Source organism: Yarrowia lipolytica, chromosome 1D (assembly GCF_001761485.1).
Source record: "Yarrowia lipolytica chromosome 1D, complete sequence".
Taxonomy (NCBI): domain Eukaryota; kingdom Fungi; phylum Ascomycota; class Dipodascomycetes; order Dipodascales; genus Yarrowia; species Yarrowia lipolytica.
This window is the reverse complement of record NC_090773.1, coordinates 3,178,755-3,197,473: the sequence shown is the minus strand read 5'-3', so window position 1 is coordinate 3,197,473 and position 18,719 is coordinate 3,178,755. Positions and strand designations below refer to the sequence as shown.

Here is an 18,719-nt window from a genome sequence, read left to right as displayed (position 1 = left end):
TCCGGTAGCCCCTGTCGCAACAAAACAATACGAATGACACAGGAGTGACACAAAGAGTGACACAAAGAGTGACGCAAAAACACATTTTTTTTGGGGGCTGAAACAGTCCGTCATTGACACAACCACCCCTCTCCCAGCTCTCCTCTCCCAGCTGCTAACACAAATCTCCGACAGATCACATTACACAGACACTGTTCTTCAGCAGATTGATTACCGCTCACTTCATCAACTGTCTCAGGATAAGGCTGTCAGGACAAGCTAAGGATAAATCGCGACCTTCACCTAGTTCAGTGGTGATCAGTCAAACAGACTCGGGATTAGAACCAGACAGACGGTATTGATACACAAAGTGATTCTTGGATGTCACATGACTGCTGTATCACAACTGTCACAATAACCACGATGCCACTCTTCAATACATCCACCCACACAGTATTCCCTTCCCCTACTGTATGTACTGACTGCTACTCGTCCGTCTCGGAACTCCCTCATTCGATGGATACCACCGAGTCCACGGCTTCGACCTCATTCGGCGTGCATTGTCGGACTACTTCATATATGCCACATAGCGCTTTGGATGCGCATTTAGTCACACACACGGAAACACAATCCCATGCCGCGGGCTCCGTACGGTCCCCAACTCACAGTGTCAATTATGGAAGTGAGCAGTCGTTGGGTGGGGCGTGCGATGAAGAGCCAAAGCAGATTATGAGACTTTGACTGAATATCTTCTCCGATATTGAGTCAACTCTTCTCTTCTCACCGACGAGAATCCACGCAATTCCTAGATCATCTCCATGGTGAATGGAACCTGGACAGAGCGACTTGTCGAAACGAAGAGTGAAGTTCGCCCTCGAGCCTGTACCCATCCCTTTGAGGATTCAGGGGTCTCTGGCCAGTTACACCCTGTGCTAGAATTTCGGAGTCTCCAGGCTCTTTCTTCTGCTTCCGTTGTTGAGACTGCAGTATGTACTGTAGGTACCATATGTCCTATACATACTGTACTTGTAATCTTGCTCTGAGATGTGTCTTGACCTGTCAACGGTACGGTAAGAGTCTGCTTGGCTGCGTCCGGTCGGTTGTCGGGCCTTACTACCGCCGCAGTTTAAACTATTGCCGACACTTTTCTCAGAGAGCTGCATCGATGGTACAACGGTGTGTTCAGACAGTCACACCCTCTTCTCAAACATCGACTCCACTTGATGTGACTCGGTTGTCTGACCCTGTTCTGTCCTGGATGAAGTCCGACTCATTCTGACTTCAACCCATCTCCAAAGCACTCGTTTCTCCCCCGAGTCACAGCCCTACATTACAGTGGTACACACCTACGCCATCTAACCATCTATTCAAATCTAACAAATTCTAGCTATGATACATTTCCGCGTGAGCACAGGTAGTTCCGGACGAACCCTTGACGTAATTAGACCAGAGACTCAGGGTCTACCGATTGTAGAGCTGCACCAGTTCCTCCCAACCGAGGGCACTGGGCCCCTGCTCCTCCCCCTCCACCCCGTCCAATCTCTCCAGATCCACCTCCATCCCGGCCAGCCCCATCATCTGCCGGTAGACCCTCTCCGCGGGGAACTGCGGGCCCATCTCGGTGGCAATGCGCCTCCACCTCCCTGCCCAGTCACGGGCCACAACGCTCTTCAGCTTGTCGGTCTCCTGCTTGGTCCACTTGCCCGTCAACCGACATAGGGTCCGCAGATATCGCATCTGTACGGCCTGCCAGCTGTGCCGGTACCGTATCATAAGCGCAGACTCCTTCCACGTGAGGCCTTCAATCTCCTTGAGATACATAATGAGTCTGTCGTCGCAGGGTGTCCAGCGCACTGGACGCTTGGTGGTGGAGAGAGCGTTTGCCGTACACAGGCTGCTAATAGCTGCAGCTCTCGGGAGCCCGCTCTTGCGGGACACAAACGCCCAGTCGAACAACGCGTGGTCCATCAACGCGTCGTTGGTCCAAGGTACGTCCTGACGCTTGGAGTGAAGATACGCTTCGGCCAGAGTATGCAGCCGCTCTTCGCACTCCAGAAACCGGTGGTGGAAGGCCGCCTCGGAGGTGATGCAGGTCCGTGTGAGCTGCAAAGAGGACGAGGAAGGCGAGTGACGTTGTGAGAACCGAGTTTTGCCAATGGGACGAGCAACAGCACGACCCTGGGAGGATCCTCGGGTTCGAACAAGAGCGCGGGGCTCGGAGGTTGACTCCAACTTATCGTTCACATGGTTTTCACGTGACCCCGGCTTTGTCACCTTTGCCTTCAGCCTCGTCTGGCCCTTCTTCGCCCTGACTGGCCGTTCGTTGAGGACAAACGAATCTTCCTGTTTCAGCATGGACTCATCAACAGAAGTGCACATAGTTGAGTCGAAGCTCACGTCGTTGGCGACATCGCTTGCGGTAACATCACTGGCAGTGCTCTCGCCGAGATCCATCTCCCACTCGGCAATGGCAGACTCGACGGGATCTCCTTCGAGGGACGACTTTCGGGCGTGGAAGCCGCCATCGGTGACTCCGGCAAGGACCGTGTATTCTGGAGATGACGGCGTATCATTGATATCGATGGACGTGGAAAAGGATGTTGACTCGAGAGTATCGGCGCTGTTGGTGTCGTCCCAAGACCATGGCCGGGATGCAGTAGAGTCGGTATTTGTGGTTGCACCTGTCGAGGAGGGCGACTTGGAGTTGCCCCACATGGGCCACGAGAAGGATGATTGTGTCATGCAGAATGGTGGTGATTGGTATCACGTCTGGGCGCTAGTCGGCGGTGGTGGTGAGCCGTCGGCTGTGTCAGTAGTGGTATCTTGTAGGTTATCATGTCAGTAGTCTGCGACTGTACGTACCTTGGGGATGGTATCACAGGAGTGAGTGATGTTGGCGTCGAGTCAATTAACCGAGGGGCCTCTTGTATTGGCTGAGGGGGGTTTGTTCTGGAACCACGAGATAGAGGTCCAGAGTTGAGTTATGAGTGGACGGACAAGACTTAAGTGGTAACAAATGTGACACGGCGAGTATCGTGCAAGGGATAAAGAATCTGATGAGACTAATACGAAAGACAGAAGATGTCTGCGAGTATGTGGTGAGTATTTGGTGGTGAGTATGTCGTCTGCGACTATGGTGAGAGTGAACGGTAAGAAGTTAAGTGTGCCTGAGTGGATTGAGCCATCAATCTGCTGGATCGCTGAAGACGAAAAACGCACATGTCAAGTAAGTGGGCGTAACTGCAAGGGCGTATTGAAATGCACCTGCATAATCGGAATGTCTTGGTCTCGAGCACCTGACGGATATTGGCTGTATTCATGTCTACCCCACATACCCCACCATGCATACCACTTGCCTTATCAGCCCCATTACGGTGCGCGTGACCATCTGTGAGCGCTTCAGCTGACTCTGAAGGCTTCTACGAGAGGGCAGTTGACGATATATTGGTGTCAAAAGGTTGCACTGGGTCTGGAGATTCCACCAATATAATTTGCAACGCCATTTAGCTACTCTGTAACTGTATGTTAGACGTTTCCCCAGATTATCCACAACGTTATCTGCGATAAACCTTGCTATCAGATGAGGTTGGTCATATGAGGTTGGTCAGATGTGGTGAGTGCCAATTGAGTCCTCATCCCCCTCATTGTACATCCGTTTAGTCATGTGTTATTACTAAGCGCAAGCCGATTATGTAACGGCCAGACGCCTTACTAAGCCTACTAAGCCACTCCACTTACCTTCAGCAAACTCAAACCCACCTCATCAACGTCACATGATCAACACCACGACTGCAGATCTCCAACGTCATGCATGGCCGCATGTGAACCGATAGTCAAGACGAGTTTCATCGTCACACGGATGCGCGCTACAATGTGCATGTATATTGCATGTGCATAAGAAAATGGGAAGATAGGTTATGAGCAAGGAAATGTCCGGAAAACCAGCGAAAAATGCCCCCAAAAGAAATTTCGAACTCACCGACGGACTCCTCTTGTCGCCCTGGTCCCAACGATGCCTCTCTCGTCCCCATTGCTCGTGGAATTCTATTATTTTTCCGTCTTAAGCGTAACGTCAGAGGTACATAATATTAAGGCACCAACAAAAAGAGAGACAACAACACAGCCCCTGAGTTTCCGTTTGCGTAAACGTAACGTCGTATCCCCTGACAAAGATGCATGAGGCGGAGCCGAAGAGAGACTAGTCGTGCTTACTCAGCGGCGCAACACCGCAGATCCGGCATACGGACCCCGCTTACTCTGCGGTCTGCCCCTCTGAGTCATGGCCAACCACACACCGGGCTTACTCAGCACGTCAGGTGCCAGCAACCGTATTTCTTCCAAGCTGAAACCCCTCGTGCTTGCTCTTTGTTGGTGGGCCCTTGTTTTACTCAAACAGGAAATGAGAGACACGAAAAGGTTAGACTTGGTTCGTTAATCTTGCTCAATCTGGGGAGAATAAGAGAGCATTCAGAATGCTGGGTAATGATGGAAAAAATCATCTAAAAATTCCAGTCGATAGTCCAGCGTGGAATGGGTCAGCAGGAATTTCAAGATTTTTTTCTATCAGGTTTTGAAGCAGGAATATCGGTTTTAAAAATTTTCCATTTCTGATTGCTAAAAATAAGCAACGCTGGCTTAAACAGAATTTACTAGCTCGATTATAGAGCTGAGGGATATAAAAAAAGTAGCAAGGTGACCAGTTGACTAAGGGGATGTTATTTTCGTATCTTACGTAATTTCCCCGATTTTGCTTGATTATTCAGCAGCCGTTTCCCCGCCCTCCAACCCCCTATTTTTTTTTTTTCTGCATATACATTCATTTAATTATAACTTTGCCGTGAAAGAATAACCTTTGAAATGAATGTACGCTTACACGAATATTACTAATTAAACTAATTAATGTAAGCTCAGCCCCATTGGTGAGACAGTCTTACAATAGTTGGCAAGGTTATTGGACTTTCGGTTAAATCGGAATTATTTAGAGTTTTAATGTGGAGCAGACCGTCTGAATAATTAATTTGAATAGAGAAAATCCAATAAAAAATCCAATAAATTGATTCGAAGGATGAGATCAATAATACCCAGATTAGATGGTTGTGAGAGTGCTTTGTTTTTACGAAAATGATTCTGCGATAAAATGAGGTGTTTGGATATTTTCAATTCAACACATGTGCTTTAAAAAAACAAAATAAATAAAATAAAAATAAAAATGTTACTGTGGGTCAGATTTGTAAGTCAATCAATAAAACGAATAAATTAGTAATATACAACGGAATAATCCGGATTTTATGGGGATTTTATGGGTATTTCAGGCCAAATCGAGGCCCCGTCATTTTCTCCCATGCACATTAAAGCCGAACGATACAGTGACTCCACAACGTAAACATAAGCTTTGCCATGCACATGCGAGCAGCCCAAAAGGGTAATGTTAGGACAAAGCGTTGCAGTAGGCGAGCGCTGGTACGGTGGAGAGGCTGTTGGGGGGCAACGCCGCGCATGTGGTGGACGTACGTGGGTGTGGTGAATGTGGTGGACGTAGGTGTGGTGGCTGTGAAGGGACGACATGGGGGTGAGGGAGGTGGGACTATGTCGTCGTGATATTGTGGGTATAACTGGCTGTGGAATGGATAACATTGGCCATGTGCTGGGCACTATGCCTGCTCCGTCGTGGCCATGGTCACATAAACAGGCTCCTTGGTGGTACCCACCGTACCCTTGCTGCTCAACTTGCCCAAACCGATCGAGCCGGCAGGAACATCCACGGCCTTGGTGGCACGCGCAGGGAACTGCTGGACGTACTGGAATGGCTGGGTGGTCAGCAGACCGCCAATGACGGTGGTTCTGTACGCTGTGGTGGCGGAAATGGGCAGAACCTGGACAGTTGTTGCGCCTCCAATCACAGTTGTAACCGTGTAAGAGTCCAGTGACACAGGGGAAGGCGCAGCCGCTACAGGAGCTGCTGGCGCGGGAACAGCAGGCGCAGGAGCAGGCACCGCTGGCGCCGCTCCAGCCCCGGGGCCTGCGGCGGGGGGAGGCGCCTGGCCAGGCACGTTGACGACTTGTGCGGCTCCGGCAGGGCCTCCAGGGGCCACTCCACCCATCTGGGCGAGAGCTGGGGCGATTAGAAGAAAGAGGAGTTTCATGATTAAAATGGTGACAGGAGTGATGTAAGGGTCACAGAGGTGGTGACAGGAGTGGTGTGAGGGTCACAGGAGTGGTGTGAGGGTCAGAGAGATGGTGTGGTGCAGAGATGGTGTGGTGGGGTCACAGAGATGGCGTGGTGGGGTCACAGAAATGGCGTGAGAGTCGCAGAAATGTAATGATAACGATCGAGGACGAGAAGGTGTAAAGAGTCCCAGAGATGGTGCCGTTTGATTTGTGTGACAGATGTCTGGTGCGTAATGGCACGTCGCTGGAGGTATCACAGAGGGAACGATTCGACGGAGTTTTGTCGGCTGTTTTTCACCAACAGGTTTGTGTAACAGGTAAAGGGGAAGACGGGATTTCAGGACATATTTATTTATTGTCGTGGTCTACTGTATGGTTTTGTGTTTTTTAACAAAGGCTTTTTTGTCAGGGACTAGAAACGATAAGGTTCAGAATAGAGTTCCGAATAGAGTTTAGCAGCGCAGGTGGGAGCAGATGCAGTAGGTGAGAGATGGGGGAGAAAGTGGTGGAAAATAGGTGAATGACGGCCCGAAAAATGGAGAGAAAGCGACAAAAAATAAAAATAAAATGGGAGCCACTGATGAAAGCTATTCCTGCTTTTTTTATTTTTTATACCAACTCTGATTTTCTAGGGCCGAATTTTTTCTTCGACGTCAATAAAATCGGAAATATGCTCGGGAAAATTTCAGCGGTCTGACCCACGTCAATTCTATACAAAACAATTTGTCTAATTCTGTTTCCGTTTCACTCAGCATTAATTTTGTTCTGATCATTTTATTATTATTTTATCATTATTATTTTATATATTGGTTTTCAGTAATATCCATGCACCCACTCGTACCAGTACCTTCTTGTAGATCACCAACCTGCTTTTGGCGATCCGACGATCCGTAGATCGGTTTGAGCAACATGTGGCAGCAGCAATTCGGCGATTGTTTCGGCTCCGGCTGGTTTTCCTGTCGGCCATCGATTTTCTAGACACTTTTCAATATCGCCAATTTTAGACTGAAAACGAATTCCATGTGTGATTGGGTTGAAAGGTGTGAATAAGAAATATAAAAAATAAAAATAAAAATACAATTACTGTACTTGTATTCGCGCCCATATAACACCACGGCTGAAGTAAAAATCGTCCGTACAGCAACCAACTTTAACGAAAGCCGAGGCTGGTAATTTTATGCGATTATTTTCACAATTTCAATCTCTTTGACACCTCATTTTGTATCCGAAAAAACGCACGAAAAAACGCACGAAAAAACGCACAAAATCCATGCACCACGCTACTCCTGTTTCCAGACATTCTAGGGCGTTCCCGAGCCCAGTGCACATTCCGCGCCATTGTCGGTAATATTAGCTCATTTTCCCACATTTTAGACCCGCACTAAAACGGCCAAAGGGGCTAAAATAATGACGTTTGTCCAATAGGGTGGGTGGGGTAGAAAAGGGTCAGTGCAAGACGCCAGATAGCTGTCAGCCGCCGAAGCGACATTCTTGGCTGCGTGTAAAAACCAAAAGAATTTGGAGTATTTTAATTAGACAAAAATCAGTAAAATAGGGGAAAAGAGGTAAAATGTAAAATAGGGGAAGAGAGGTGAAAAAGGAGGAGGTATAATAGACAAAAACCAGAAAAGTAGGAGGGAAAATAGGAGGGAAAATAGGAGAGAAATAGGAGAGAAAAAACGACCCTGCCTATCCGTGTCGCTGTTCACATGCACTTTTTTTGTAATATTTACGCTTCAAAATCTTTCGGTACTACATTCCCGCCATTGCCGCACATGCACCAAAATTTGTATTGGGTGACTTTTGATCCATGTTGGGAGAAGCAGACGCACAACTGCACCAAGCTGCAGGAAACTGCACTGCTGCAGTGAAAAATAAGGTTTACGGGGGAGGGGACTGGTGACGGCTGCAGAGGAGACCGTGTGGCGGAGCACTCGAAAGAATGCCCCTGTGTCGCCAAAACAGACGACGAAAGGCGGTGTGATAGCAGGGAATCGTCGAGGAGTTGTAGGTGTAGAGATATGGAGATATGGAGACATGGAGACATGGAGACATGGAGACATAACTGGATGGCAGTATCACAACCTCACAGCCTCACAGTTTCACAGTTACGTTGACGCACCCTTAAACAAGCTTGTTTGGACCGTGCCGCAGAAATGGCTATAAAAAGATCCGAAAAGGTATCACACACAATGTTTCAGTCTTGTCTAGAAGCCCTGTGCCGCCGAGTCTGGGGTGCCGAGTCTGCGGGAGCATCACAAGGGCGTCATTTTTGCAGTGCGGCTATTACCGCGTTTTCTAGGTCGCTTTCATGTCGGGTCGTATATGTGCATAAGGCGAGATGATGCGAGATTGAAATGGGATTGAAATGGGATGGGATCGAAATGGGATCGAAATGGGATCGCGTCATAGAGACGCCGAGGTCCCGTGATGTGGCCGTTTTTGATGGTACGATGCGTGTCTTGGTGGCATACTTGGCCGCATGCTCAGTTGTATTTTCGGTGGTGAAAAAACAAAAAAAACAAAAAAAAAAACAAAAAAGGAAAAATATATGCAGGAAAATCTGACCGCAAATCTGACCGCAAATCTGACCGCTTATCTGCCAATAAAATATGGCAAAAAATCTGACATAATTCTCCACTGGAGACACGTGAACGCGACTTCAAGTATTTTTGACTAAACTCATTTTTCGTGCGACAAAAAGAGACGCGTAAATGAACACCAACAAAGAAGCATACAAAGAACGTCTGGACGCGCGTGTCGAGTTGAGGTGATCGATATCTCAAAACTCGTGTAAAGAGCGTAGTGGTGCGAAATTGGCCTTATCGACCTGAATCGGGCCCAACAAAAAACTATAGCTAAGGGTAAATGCCAAAATTAAACAATTTCTTTCGAAAAAAATTTGGACGACACCGGAATCGAACCGGGGACCTCGCGCATGCTAAGCGCATGTGATAACCAACTACACCAGACGCCCTGTTTTTGTGCTTGTAAGGGTCCAACATGGACATTGTTCAGCAGTTTTCCTAGGTCAGTCTGCAAAAAAAAACAAAAAACACCATCAACATAACAACCAAACACTGAGCTACTCCAAATTCAACTCCCCGATGGCGCAAAAACTCAAACACGACACACACGAATCATATTCACGATCCCTGTCCGAATTACACCGTCTACGATCTTTTATGAGAACAAACTAAACCAACCTCGAGTCTGGATAAGACATGGAACTATTGATATTATTGAAGATCATAAGTATTATTGATGAGATATAGTTACTAGAATTAAATATATATACAAAAAGCAACGATCATGGACTATGATTTATTAAAACGCCAACAACCGACTTATCAGATATTTAGCTGTAATGGATCATTAAAATATAACAAAAATATAAAAAATATAAAAAATCGACGGATATTGACATTAGACGCTCTAGAGATATATGAGTGTGAAGAGAATTTCGGGATGAATAACATGTGATTGTCAAATAGGTGATAATAATATCGGAGGATCCTGCGTTGAACATTTCAAGGAATCAGTTGATCATTGATCATAATCCGATGAAAACAGGTGATATTGAGAGCTTTCAACTTCCTTGTGGAATCCTGTAAATGAGTAATTCAATTGGTCCGAGCTATCATATGGAGCACGTGGCTTGGAACATTCGAATAGCAAGCGATATTCTACGGTAATTGGTGACTCCAGATGCACCTACTGTAGCTTAGGTAATATTACTCTGATACGAGTGAAATTCGGTCACGTGACTCCAAAGTTATGGGATATTCTCATGGCTTACATAACCGCGACATGAACAACGACATTGCACGGACTTTGGCTGTTACATTAAGGTTCAAAGTCACATGATATATCGAGTGATCTGACCCCACACAAAAGCAAAGGGCTATTGGACGCCCAAATAAGGAGCTCCATAAATGCCACAACGAAACAACCATTGAAGTCGGGACGTTCAGAGCGGCGTCCCAATCACGGCCATTTCACTCACAATCCACTCACGTGACCATACCTCTCCCCTAACCCATTTAACTAACATTCGATTTGGACATCATCGCAGATTTAAGGTTCCACAACAAACCCTCCCGAAAATCACCTATGAATCATCAAACGGAAACAAATTTCCGCTGATGTAAAATTATTTCTTTAATAAGCATAATAGCTACTTCCCGCTCCCTTAATACTTTTCATAATCTGTCTACAACAACATTTAATTTCGCACTCAAATTTAAGCTTTCCTCGGTCCCTAAGCAACAAACAAACATACCCTAATATCTCCCTAAATATTACCCCTAATTCCAAACCGAGCTGAGAAATCAAACCCATAAGCCCAGATACCCCTACCCTAACTTTCTCAACCGCTGAAATCTTCATTAATCTGTCGGAAAAGACGACCCCGTTTAATAATTAAGCTCTGCAGTAGTCTGACTAGCGAGTCCGCAACGGTACGACGGAAAATCCCAGTTCCAAAGGTTTGCATGTGATCAAGTCACACCAACCATTTAAACCCAAACCCCAGCTCGTTTCCAGCTACAATCCTCCTCAATACACCTAGCCCTCCCCTCCCCAACCCCTATCACCCCTAAACCGCCTCAGCGCAGGTACCTTAAATACGCTCCCAACCCTGAACTCTATTCCTCGCCTAACCTGTCGTCGACATCAATTACTCACCACCTCACTCACCACACTGCTTGTAACTGCCGACATTGCTCCTGTGACCCCCAACATTGGTTGTGTGACATGCCCGAAAGTGACTCGACCAAGGCCAAGGGAGACGCCCAACACTCACGTGAGCCGTCACGTGAGTCGTTGCAGGCCCCGCAACACGACATTTACTCGTCTTCGATAGATACCATTCGCCCGGGCGAGTTCCGCTCGGTGAGCCCTCGAACGGCGCCAAACCCCAACTCGACCGCGACCCCCAACCCCGGTCCCAATCCTGGGCCTTCCGGATCGAGCAACCCTGGCCCTGCCGCCGTCAAGCCCAGCCCAAACCTCACGGCGCTGTCGCAACCCTCGCCCAGTCTCAACCCCAAACAGCCGTCGCTGGTTCTGCCCCAACCCAGATCTTCCCTAAGCCGGGGCACCTCGACCTCTCACGAGCGACGATACCAGTACTCCGTCGACGACGACGAGTACGAATTCGAAGCCGATCTGGAACGGGAGTTTCTGGAGGGATATGCAAAGGCCATCAAGGACCAGGAGCGAAAACGGCGACGGAAAAAGAGTCACGTGCCCGGAGGAGGCAGCATCAGCGGCGGATCACGTGAGCGCGACGCGAGCCGTGGCCACTCGCTCAGTCACGTACGTTCTCGGGACTCGGTGCCGCGGGAGTCGCCGTCACCGATCATTAAGCAGGACTTCAACCCGGCTTACTCAGACCACGATGCTGACCAATGCGACGTCGACGGGGACCACGACTTGCACGACCCCGCGGGCAGCCACGTGACGCACGCCGACGGGGACCACGCTGACTCAACGGAAATTGCTGACTCAGCCGGCCTCGACGACGACGACGACGCCGACGCAGATGACTCAGCCGACGCAGATGACTCAGCCGACGACAACGCGTCGGTCCTCTCCAACGAGTCCTTCACTCTCAAGGAGCGGCAGGCCGCCATCAACACCACCCACCCATTCGGAATCCGAATCTGGAAACCCGCAATTTACAAAAAAAACCGGTCTGTGCAGGCCCAGGCGGAAGGCGATATTCACATGACTCCGGGAAAGACGGTGGGATGGCGGATTTTCTTAGGTAATGCGCTGTGGACCTTGTCGTTCGGCCTGTTGCTCTACATGGTTTGTGGGCTAGGGTTTATTACGTGCTCGCTGTTTTTCTGGTCCAATTCCGCCCGCCAGTACGGCCGTGTCTTACATAAGACGGGCTTCTATCTTCTCTATCCGTTTGGGCAGTTTGTGCAGCTCGCGGCCGACGAAAACTATCTGCATGAGGATGAGGGCGAGGGTAGGACTCTGGGAGAGTATGAGCGGTGGCAGGCGGGTGATTTGGAGCATGGCCGGCTCTTTTTTGGACCGGATTCGAACCATGGCCACCCTACCCAGGGAACCAACCCTACCTCTCACCCTAACCACCCTAACCACCACGACCCCAGCTCTGGCGCCCACGTAGACCCCGTGAGAACCCCCCTGCTGGGCCGCAACCGGTCGTCGCTGTCGTCCGCGTCCGAAGACTCGCTCGGAGAAGACTCGGAAACCGGCGTCTCACGTAAGCGACGGTTCTTTGGCCGGGGCGAATGGAATCTCGGCCGAATTCTCTTCTACACGTGGTTTTACGTAATCATCACCCCTGTCATCTACGCCGTCTCCCTCATCTGCTGGTTCCTCGTCTTTCTCATCCCCATGGGCAAGGTGACTAATGTGCTCTGCTACCATTTGCGACGGCATCCATTAGCCCTCAAGTTCAAGTCCGACTCGCAATATTATGAGCTCAACGGCTCCGGCGACGGCTCCGGGGCCATTCTGCTGTGCACATACCGCGCCTTTGGCTGGAAGTATTACAAATACACCATTGACGGCACCAACATTTTTTTCATCAATCTCATTGGCGTGGTGTTTTTCGGCATCTTTTCAAACTACTTTCTACGGCTCCACCTGGGACTCGACCTGCTAATTACTCAGCCGCTCTTCATCTTCTTGGTCAGCTTAGTCAGCGTCATCCCCCTCGCCTACTTCATTGGCCAGGCCGTCGCCTCCATCTCCGCACAGACCTCCATGGGAATGGGCGCCGCCATTAACGCCTTTTTCTCCACTATTGTCGAGGTTTTTCTCTACTGTGTCGCCCTACAACAGGGTAAGTCAGCCCTGGTGGAGGGCAGTATCATTGGAAGCATTTTGGCCGGCGTCTTGCTGTTGCCAGGCCTCAGTATGTGCACGGGAGCGATCAAGCGCAAGACTCAGCGGTACAATCCCAAGTCTGCGGGCGTTTCGTCCACCATGTTGTTGTTTGCGATTCTGGGCACGTTTGCGCCGACGTTTTTCTACCAGATTCATGGGTCATATGAGCTGCGGTGCGATGGCGAGTGCGAGGGTCCTAATCTCATGATGGGTCGCAACCTGATTAGTCATGCTGGGTCAGCGCTCGCAAACGGCCAGCAGGTGCTTGCTGAGTCAGCCACCGCCGCTGCCAGCTTCTGCTCGCGCTGCCAATTCTTCCAGGTCCCGCTCGTCTACGACGACCTCTATCAAAAGGCTCTCAAGCCGCTTTCCGGCATCTGTGCCATTCTGCTGTTTGTGTCTTACATAATCGGGCTGTGGTTCACTCTGCGGACCCACGCGGCCATGATTTGGCAGACGCCGATTCACGAGAAAAAGGAGGTGGTCCAGGTTAACCCCAACCCTGGTGCTGGGGGCCGGAGTTCTTCCGTCGCCACTCCGGTGCATCGCGCCACTCCGGCTACCATTCTCGACGACCCCGCCGGTTTGAAGCATCGTCCGGGCACCAACCCGGGACATCCCAACTCTGGTAACCCCAACCCTGGCAACCCCAACCCCAACCCTGGTAACCCCAACCCTGGCTCTGGTCCAACCGTCACCCTGGCAACTCCGCTCGTGGTCTCCGCCCCCGTCGAAGAGGCCCCCTCGGGACACAGCCCTGACGCCAACTGGTCACGTTCCAAGTCCACCTTCATTCTGCTCTCGGCCACTCTGCTCTATGCTGTGGTTGCCGAAATGCTGGTAGATACCGTCGATGTAGTTCTGGAGAACGCGGCGATCGGCGAAAAGTTGCTTGGAATCACCATTTTCGCCCTCGTGCCCAACACCACCGAGTTTCTCAACGCCATTTCGTTCGCCATGGGTGGCAATATCGCGCTGTCGATGGAAATCGGCTCCGCCTACGCCCTCCAGGTCTGTCTGCTGCAAATCCCGGCGCTGGTGCTCTACTCCATGTGGAACAACAATGTCGACATGGACACGGCGCACATGTTCACTCTCATTTTCCCGCGGTGGGATCTGTTTGTGGTGATGATCTGTGTCTTTCTGTTTTCGTACATTTACGCCGAGGGCAAAAGCAACTACTTCAAGGGCTCCATTTTGGTGCTTGCGTGGTGCGTGGTCATGGTGGGCTTCTATTTCGACGGAGTCGTGTCTGAAGATGGATTTGGCGATTCTCCGGGAATGCTGAGTGCCTTGTTGCTGCCCCAGAGAATGGTTAGATAGCTAGAAAAATGATACACAGATTTGATTTGTGCATGTAGTCAGATGTAGTCACGATGGAAGTGGGTACTACACACTCACGTGATGGGAAATGACGCGAAGAATACGACTTTGAACTTGCCGAGTTGATATCCCCACTCCTCCACCCTTAGCCAACTCAACTGAGAATCTGAATCTTTGCCCGATCGAACTCAAAAATTCGGTCACGTGATCACACAGATTATGGGGAATACAGCTCTCTGCTTCGATTATGGCTACAGTCTGTGATTTCTCTTACTAATCAATTCCTCATCTCAAGTCTGTTGTTTAAGATACATTGTGATTCTGTGAGACTAACGAATAAAACCGACCTAACCATTGCGTAACCCTGGTTGAGAGGATTCCAACAATATATATTACTTGTGGTGTTTGGGCACGCTGGGTTCTCTCCCATCACATGATAAATCACGTGATAAACCATAAATAACATTAAGTTTGGACGTGGTGGGCGGCGCTTTAGTATTATCTCCAAAAGTCACGTGACTTTACGGTCAATACCAAAATGGGCACGTCGGAATGATTAGTAAGCAAACATGTCAGTTAGAGTGACCCAATCACTGACAGGGATGACAATATTAATAAAACAATCAGGGTAAAGTACATACAGCAACACAATATCTGCTGACTCCGCAAATATATCCATCATGTCAGCACGAAACTATCCACAAGCACCTGCAACTCAACCTGTCTTACTGTTTACGTAATCAAAATGGTAGTCATCATCTAAAGTAAAGCAATGTATTCCGACAGTTGACCGCATTACATAATCCACCCACCATGAACATCTTGTGCTACCACCCTATCCTCAACTCAATAAAGTTTACCATAGTGAAACTTTAAAAATATTTCCATCATGCATATGACACCAGGCTCCAACTCCAAACTCCATGACCTCCGTGATGAAACGCCAAAATGGAGGCGGGAACCCGTTCCAACAGCACCGACTGCTGACTCAGATCAAAGACAAGCCAATCAGCTTTGTGCGTGCCAAAAACCCGGAGCCAGTCGCTATCAAACCCGCGTCATACATTCTCATCAAGCCCAAGCAAAGAGAAGAGGAGGACACAAGCCCTGGAACAACGTTGTCCGCCGCCACTCCGACCAACTTCATCCCTCTGAGCGCCACATTGGATCCTGGATCGCGCTCACCCAGCAAGATTCAAAAGGCGTGGAAGAAGGGTACTCCCTCGCCGGCTGGTCTCATCAACCAGGGAGTCACGTGCTACATGAACTCGGCGGTGCAGCTGCTCATGCACATGCCCGCCATGAGCAACTACCTCGCTGATATTCTGCTGGCCAAAAAGTACCCGGGGTCCGTGACTCAGGTGTTTGCCCAGCTTTACGGCAAGCTGTTTGGCGGTAAGAAGAACATCTTCCCTCGCCAACTCATCGGCCGACTCGACGACATCAACTGCATGATGTCCGAATGGAACCAGGAAGATGCTCACGAGTACTTCATGTCGCTCATGAGCCGGCTGCAGGAAGACTCCACCCCCAAAGGCGAGAAGCTCAACAGCTCCGTCATTTACGATATGTTTGGAGGCAACCTGGAGCAGGTGGTAGTTTGTGGAGGCTGTGGCAACGAGTCCGTGACCAAGCAGGACTTTTACGACCTCTCGGTCAACCTGGATGAGAAGAAACCCGAGGGACGAATCTCTCTCAAACGATGCATCACTCGGTTCTTTGAGGAGGAGCAGATCCAGAAGAAGGACGGATACAAGTGCGACGAGTGCCAAAAGACAACCAGCGCCAAGAAAACCTCGCGAATCCACGAGTTCCCGGAACACCTCGTGGTCCACGTGAAACGGTTCAAGTTTGTCAACGACCAGCCCCGCAAGATGGGCGCGCCGTTGGATTACCCGGCCGACCTCGATCTGGGCCACTACTCACGGGACAAGCAGCGGGCCGGTGTGGTGCCGTACAAGCTCATTGGTGTCATTGCCCACTGTGGCCGAACAACCGGCTCGGGCCATTATATTGCTCACGTGAGACAGCCCAACGGCAAGTGGGCCACCTATGATGACGATCTCATTGAGCCGCTGTCGGAGAAAAAGGCGCTCAAGGAGGAGGATGCGTACATGCTCATGTATCAGCGTCTGACGCCGCAGGCGTCCAAGTCGAAGTCGGCGTCTGGCCCGAAATCCGTCGCCATGGGAACACCAAAGGCTGCTGGCAAGGTGACAAAGCCCGTGGTGAAGACTGGCAAGGGGCAGCGAAAGATGGCCGATATTGACAACATTTTTGCATCTGCGAAGCGCAAGAAGAACTCGGGCTTTGTTTAGAGAGTAGCCACGGAGAGGTAGCGGGAAATGAATCATGGAGACTTCCAGGAGAAGCCTCAGAGGACTCACACATAGACAATAGACGTTTTGCACGAGTGAGGGTAGCAGCACTTGTAGCAGCACTGGCTCTGTCATTTCCAGTGCCAATTGCCGTAGAGCGCGACGAAACGAACAGCGATCCCATAATGCCAGAAAACACAGGTAGCGCCAAACGGGTCAGGACAGAGTAGCAGACATCACTAGACTAACCTTTCCTCCTGCACACCCTCAAACACAACCACACCGAAACTGGCTCGAGGCGATGGTACGTAGTTTTTGGGTGGAGTGGTAGAAGTGATAGCGGTGTGGTTCAACAGGGTCGATTAGGTCAGCAAGTGGGAGATGAGACTGGTCGCATGCAATTAAACAGAGTTGGGATGACGGTGGGAGAGATATTACAGAATGTTGTCATGCACCACGCCTGTTGCATTCTTCACAGCGCCTGTTGTGTCCTTTAAAGTCTTCACAGCGACTACGAGGTGACCATGTGGTGATCATCAAAGATGTAATAATACTCCTATCTGGTCAGTCATGGAATATGCTATGGGGTTGGCGTTGTCGCTGCCATCGCTGGCTGTTTTTTTGGTGTGTTTAGCTGTTGAATTTTGCGGTTGTGCTGATTTTCTGACAGAATGTGATTTGTGAGCGCAAGAGTTTTTGAGATTTGTAAGAGGAAGAGTTTTTGAGAAACGGATGACCGAATGAGACCTATCTATACACTGCATCCGACCTGTCACCTTGCACTGCATAGTGGTAGATTGGAACCGTGCATAGCCACGTCAACATATACCAGGGATGCACCAACAAGCACTCCACCCATTCACCTCGATAGTCAACGGGAGTCTAGAGAACAGAAATGAGGTCAGCCAGCGACCATTTGAAGCGAGAGCTTTCGATCGGTGCCATTTTTCAGACGACCAGATGGCTATCTAGCGAGAGAAGAAAAATGTGGCGAGATTGTTGCAGGAGGTTTCAAAAATGTGCATTTAAGGTGCATTATCATCATGCACACCATGCATAATCGTACATAGAAGTGCAGGGGAGACAGAACTTTGAATAATTGCGAGCATACCAAGTCGTAGAGAGATATCAGTGGCCCGTAAGGGATCAGAAATACTAGGGCTACATGGATATTCAATTATAATCACTCTAAAATGCGTTCTGAATGACTCATGTAGGGCTTTATGCAGATAGTCCAAAAAAAAACAGACCTGGAAGTGCTCCATCGGGCTCAAACGATAGCGCAGTTCAGCAGTTTTCAGCTACAAAGTTGGGGCTGAACCGACTAACGACCATCAGTATTCTTCATCCTGTCTTCCACCTCGAACTTCCCACCACCTGCCTTAGATCAAACACGCACCATGACTATCTCGCTTCACAGTCCAACACGGACACACGATACTATGCCGCAGACTCCGTACCGTCTCCAACTCGAAGAAATCATTGATAAATGGATATAAAAAGTTAAAGGAATACCTTATACTACGAACACAACCAAGGGAAGTGTAATGCGTGTGGACCACAGAAGGACGTGTCGAGAGTCGGCCTTGACCAGGTTGGGTTGTGTCCAAGACCCAGGCAGCCGAAACTGAGAGTGGGACACAGTCCAAAAGGTCCAAGTCTGCATTGTCCAGTTGACGTTGTCACGATCTATTGAGGTCAAGCCTTTGTTTTTTATTAGGAGGTGCTCATCTGACGAGGCACAAAGGCCGCGTAGCCACCCCAGGAAGCCATCCATTGCCCTGCTTCTCCAGCCCTGGGCCACTAGTCTACCCCAACCCTGTGTACCCTGCTCAGTCGTTGCAGAGCCCAAACCCGGCTGGTACTCAGGTCTCTTGCCCCAACCCTCAGACCTATCCTAACAATCCTTGCTCATCTCCGAAGCTGAATTGGTGGCTTTCGCTGACCTCTCGGGTCTATTTGCCGAGAAGAGTAGTTGGTGAGTGATGGCCTCTGAGGGCACTAATAGATCAGCTGAATCGGCTGGAAGTGATTGCATTTGACTTGGCGTTATCTGTTGAA

At 49.6% G+C, this 18,719-nt stretch overlaps 4 protein-coding genes and 1 non-coding gene across 5 annotated transcripts; 2 read left to right on the top strand and 3 right to left on the bottom strand.

Moving 5' to 3' along the window:
* Positions 1-1,440: 1,440 nt before the first annotated feature.
* Positions 1,441-2,721, bottom strand: YALI1_D31948g (uncharacterized protein; the record flags this gene model as incomplete). Its single annotated transcript, XM_066094272.2, has 1 exon — positions 1,441-2,721. One exon carries the CDS (start codon positions 2,719-2,721, stop codon positions 1,441-1,443), a length of 1,281 nt encoding a protein of 426 aa, XP_065950344.2.
* A 2,909-nt stretch (positions 2,722-5,630) lies between these two features.
* YALI1_D31914g (uncharacterized protein) lies at positions 5,631-6,122 on the bottom strand (the record flags this gene model as incomplete). Its single annotated transcript, XM_503224.4, has 1 exon — positions 5,631-6,122. One exon carries the CDS (start codon positions 6,120-6,122, stop codon positions 5,631-5,633), a length of 492 nt encoding a protein of 163 aa, XP_503224.4.
* A 2,928-nt stretch (positions 6,123-9,050) lies between these two features.
* Positions 9,051-9,124, bottom strand: YALI1_D31884r. Its single transcript has one exon. It is a non-coding gene; the product is annotated as a tRNA-Ala (tRNA).
* A 1,778-nt stretch (positions 9,125-10,902) lies between these two features.
* On the top strand, positions 10,903-14,340 carry YALI1_D31866g (uncharacterized protein; the record flags this gene model as incomplete). The annotated part of the gene is made up of 1 exon (XM_503223.3): positions 10,903-14,340. The coding sequence occupies one exon, from the start codon at positions 10,903-10,905 to the stop codon at positions 14,338-14,340; it is 3,438 nt and encodes a 1,145-aa protein (XP_503223.1).
* A 923-nt stretch (positions 14,341-15,263) lies between these two features.
* YALI1_D31823g (uncharacterized protein) lies at positions 15,264-16,658 on the top strand (the record flags this gene model as incomplete). Its single annotated transcript, XM_503222.1, has 1 exon — positions 15,264-16,658. One exon carries the CDS (start codon positions 15,264-15,266, stop codon positions 16,656-16,658), a length of 1,395 nt encoding a protein of 464 aa, XP_503222.1.
* Between the last annotated feature and the right edge of the window lie 2,061 nt (positions 16,659-18,719).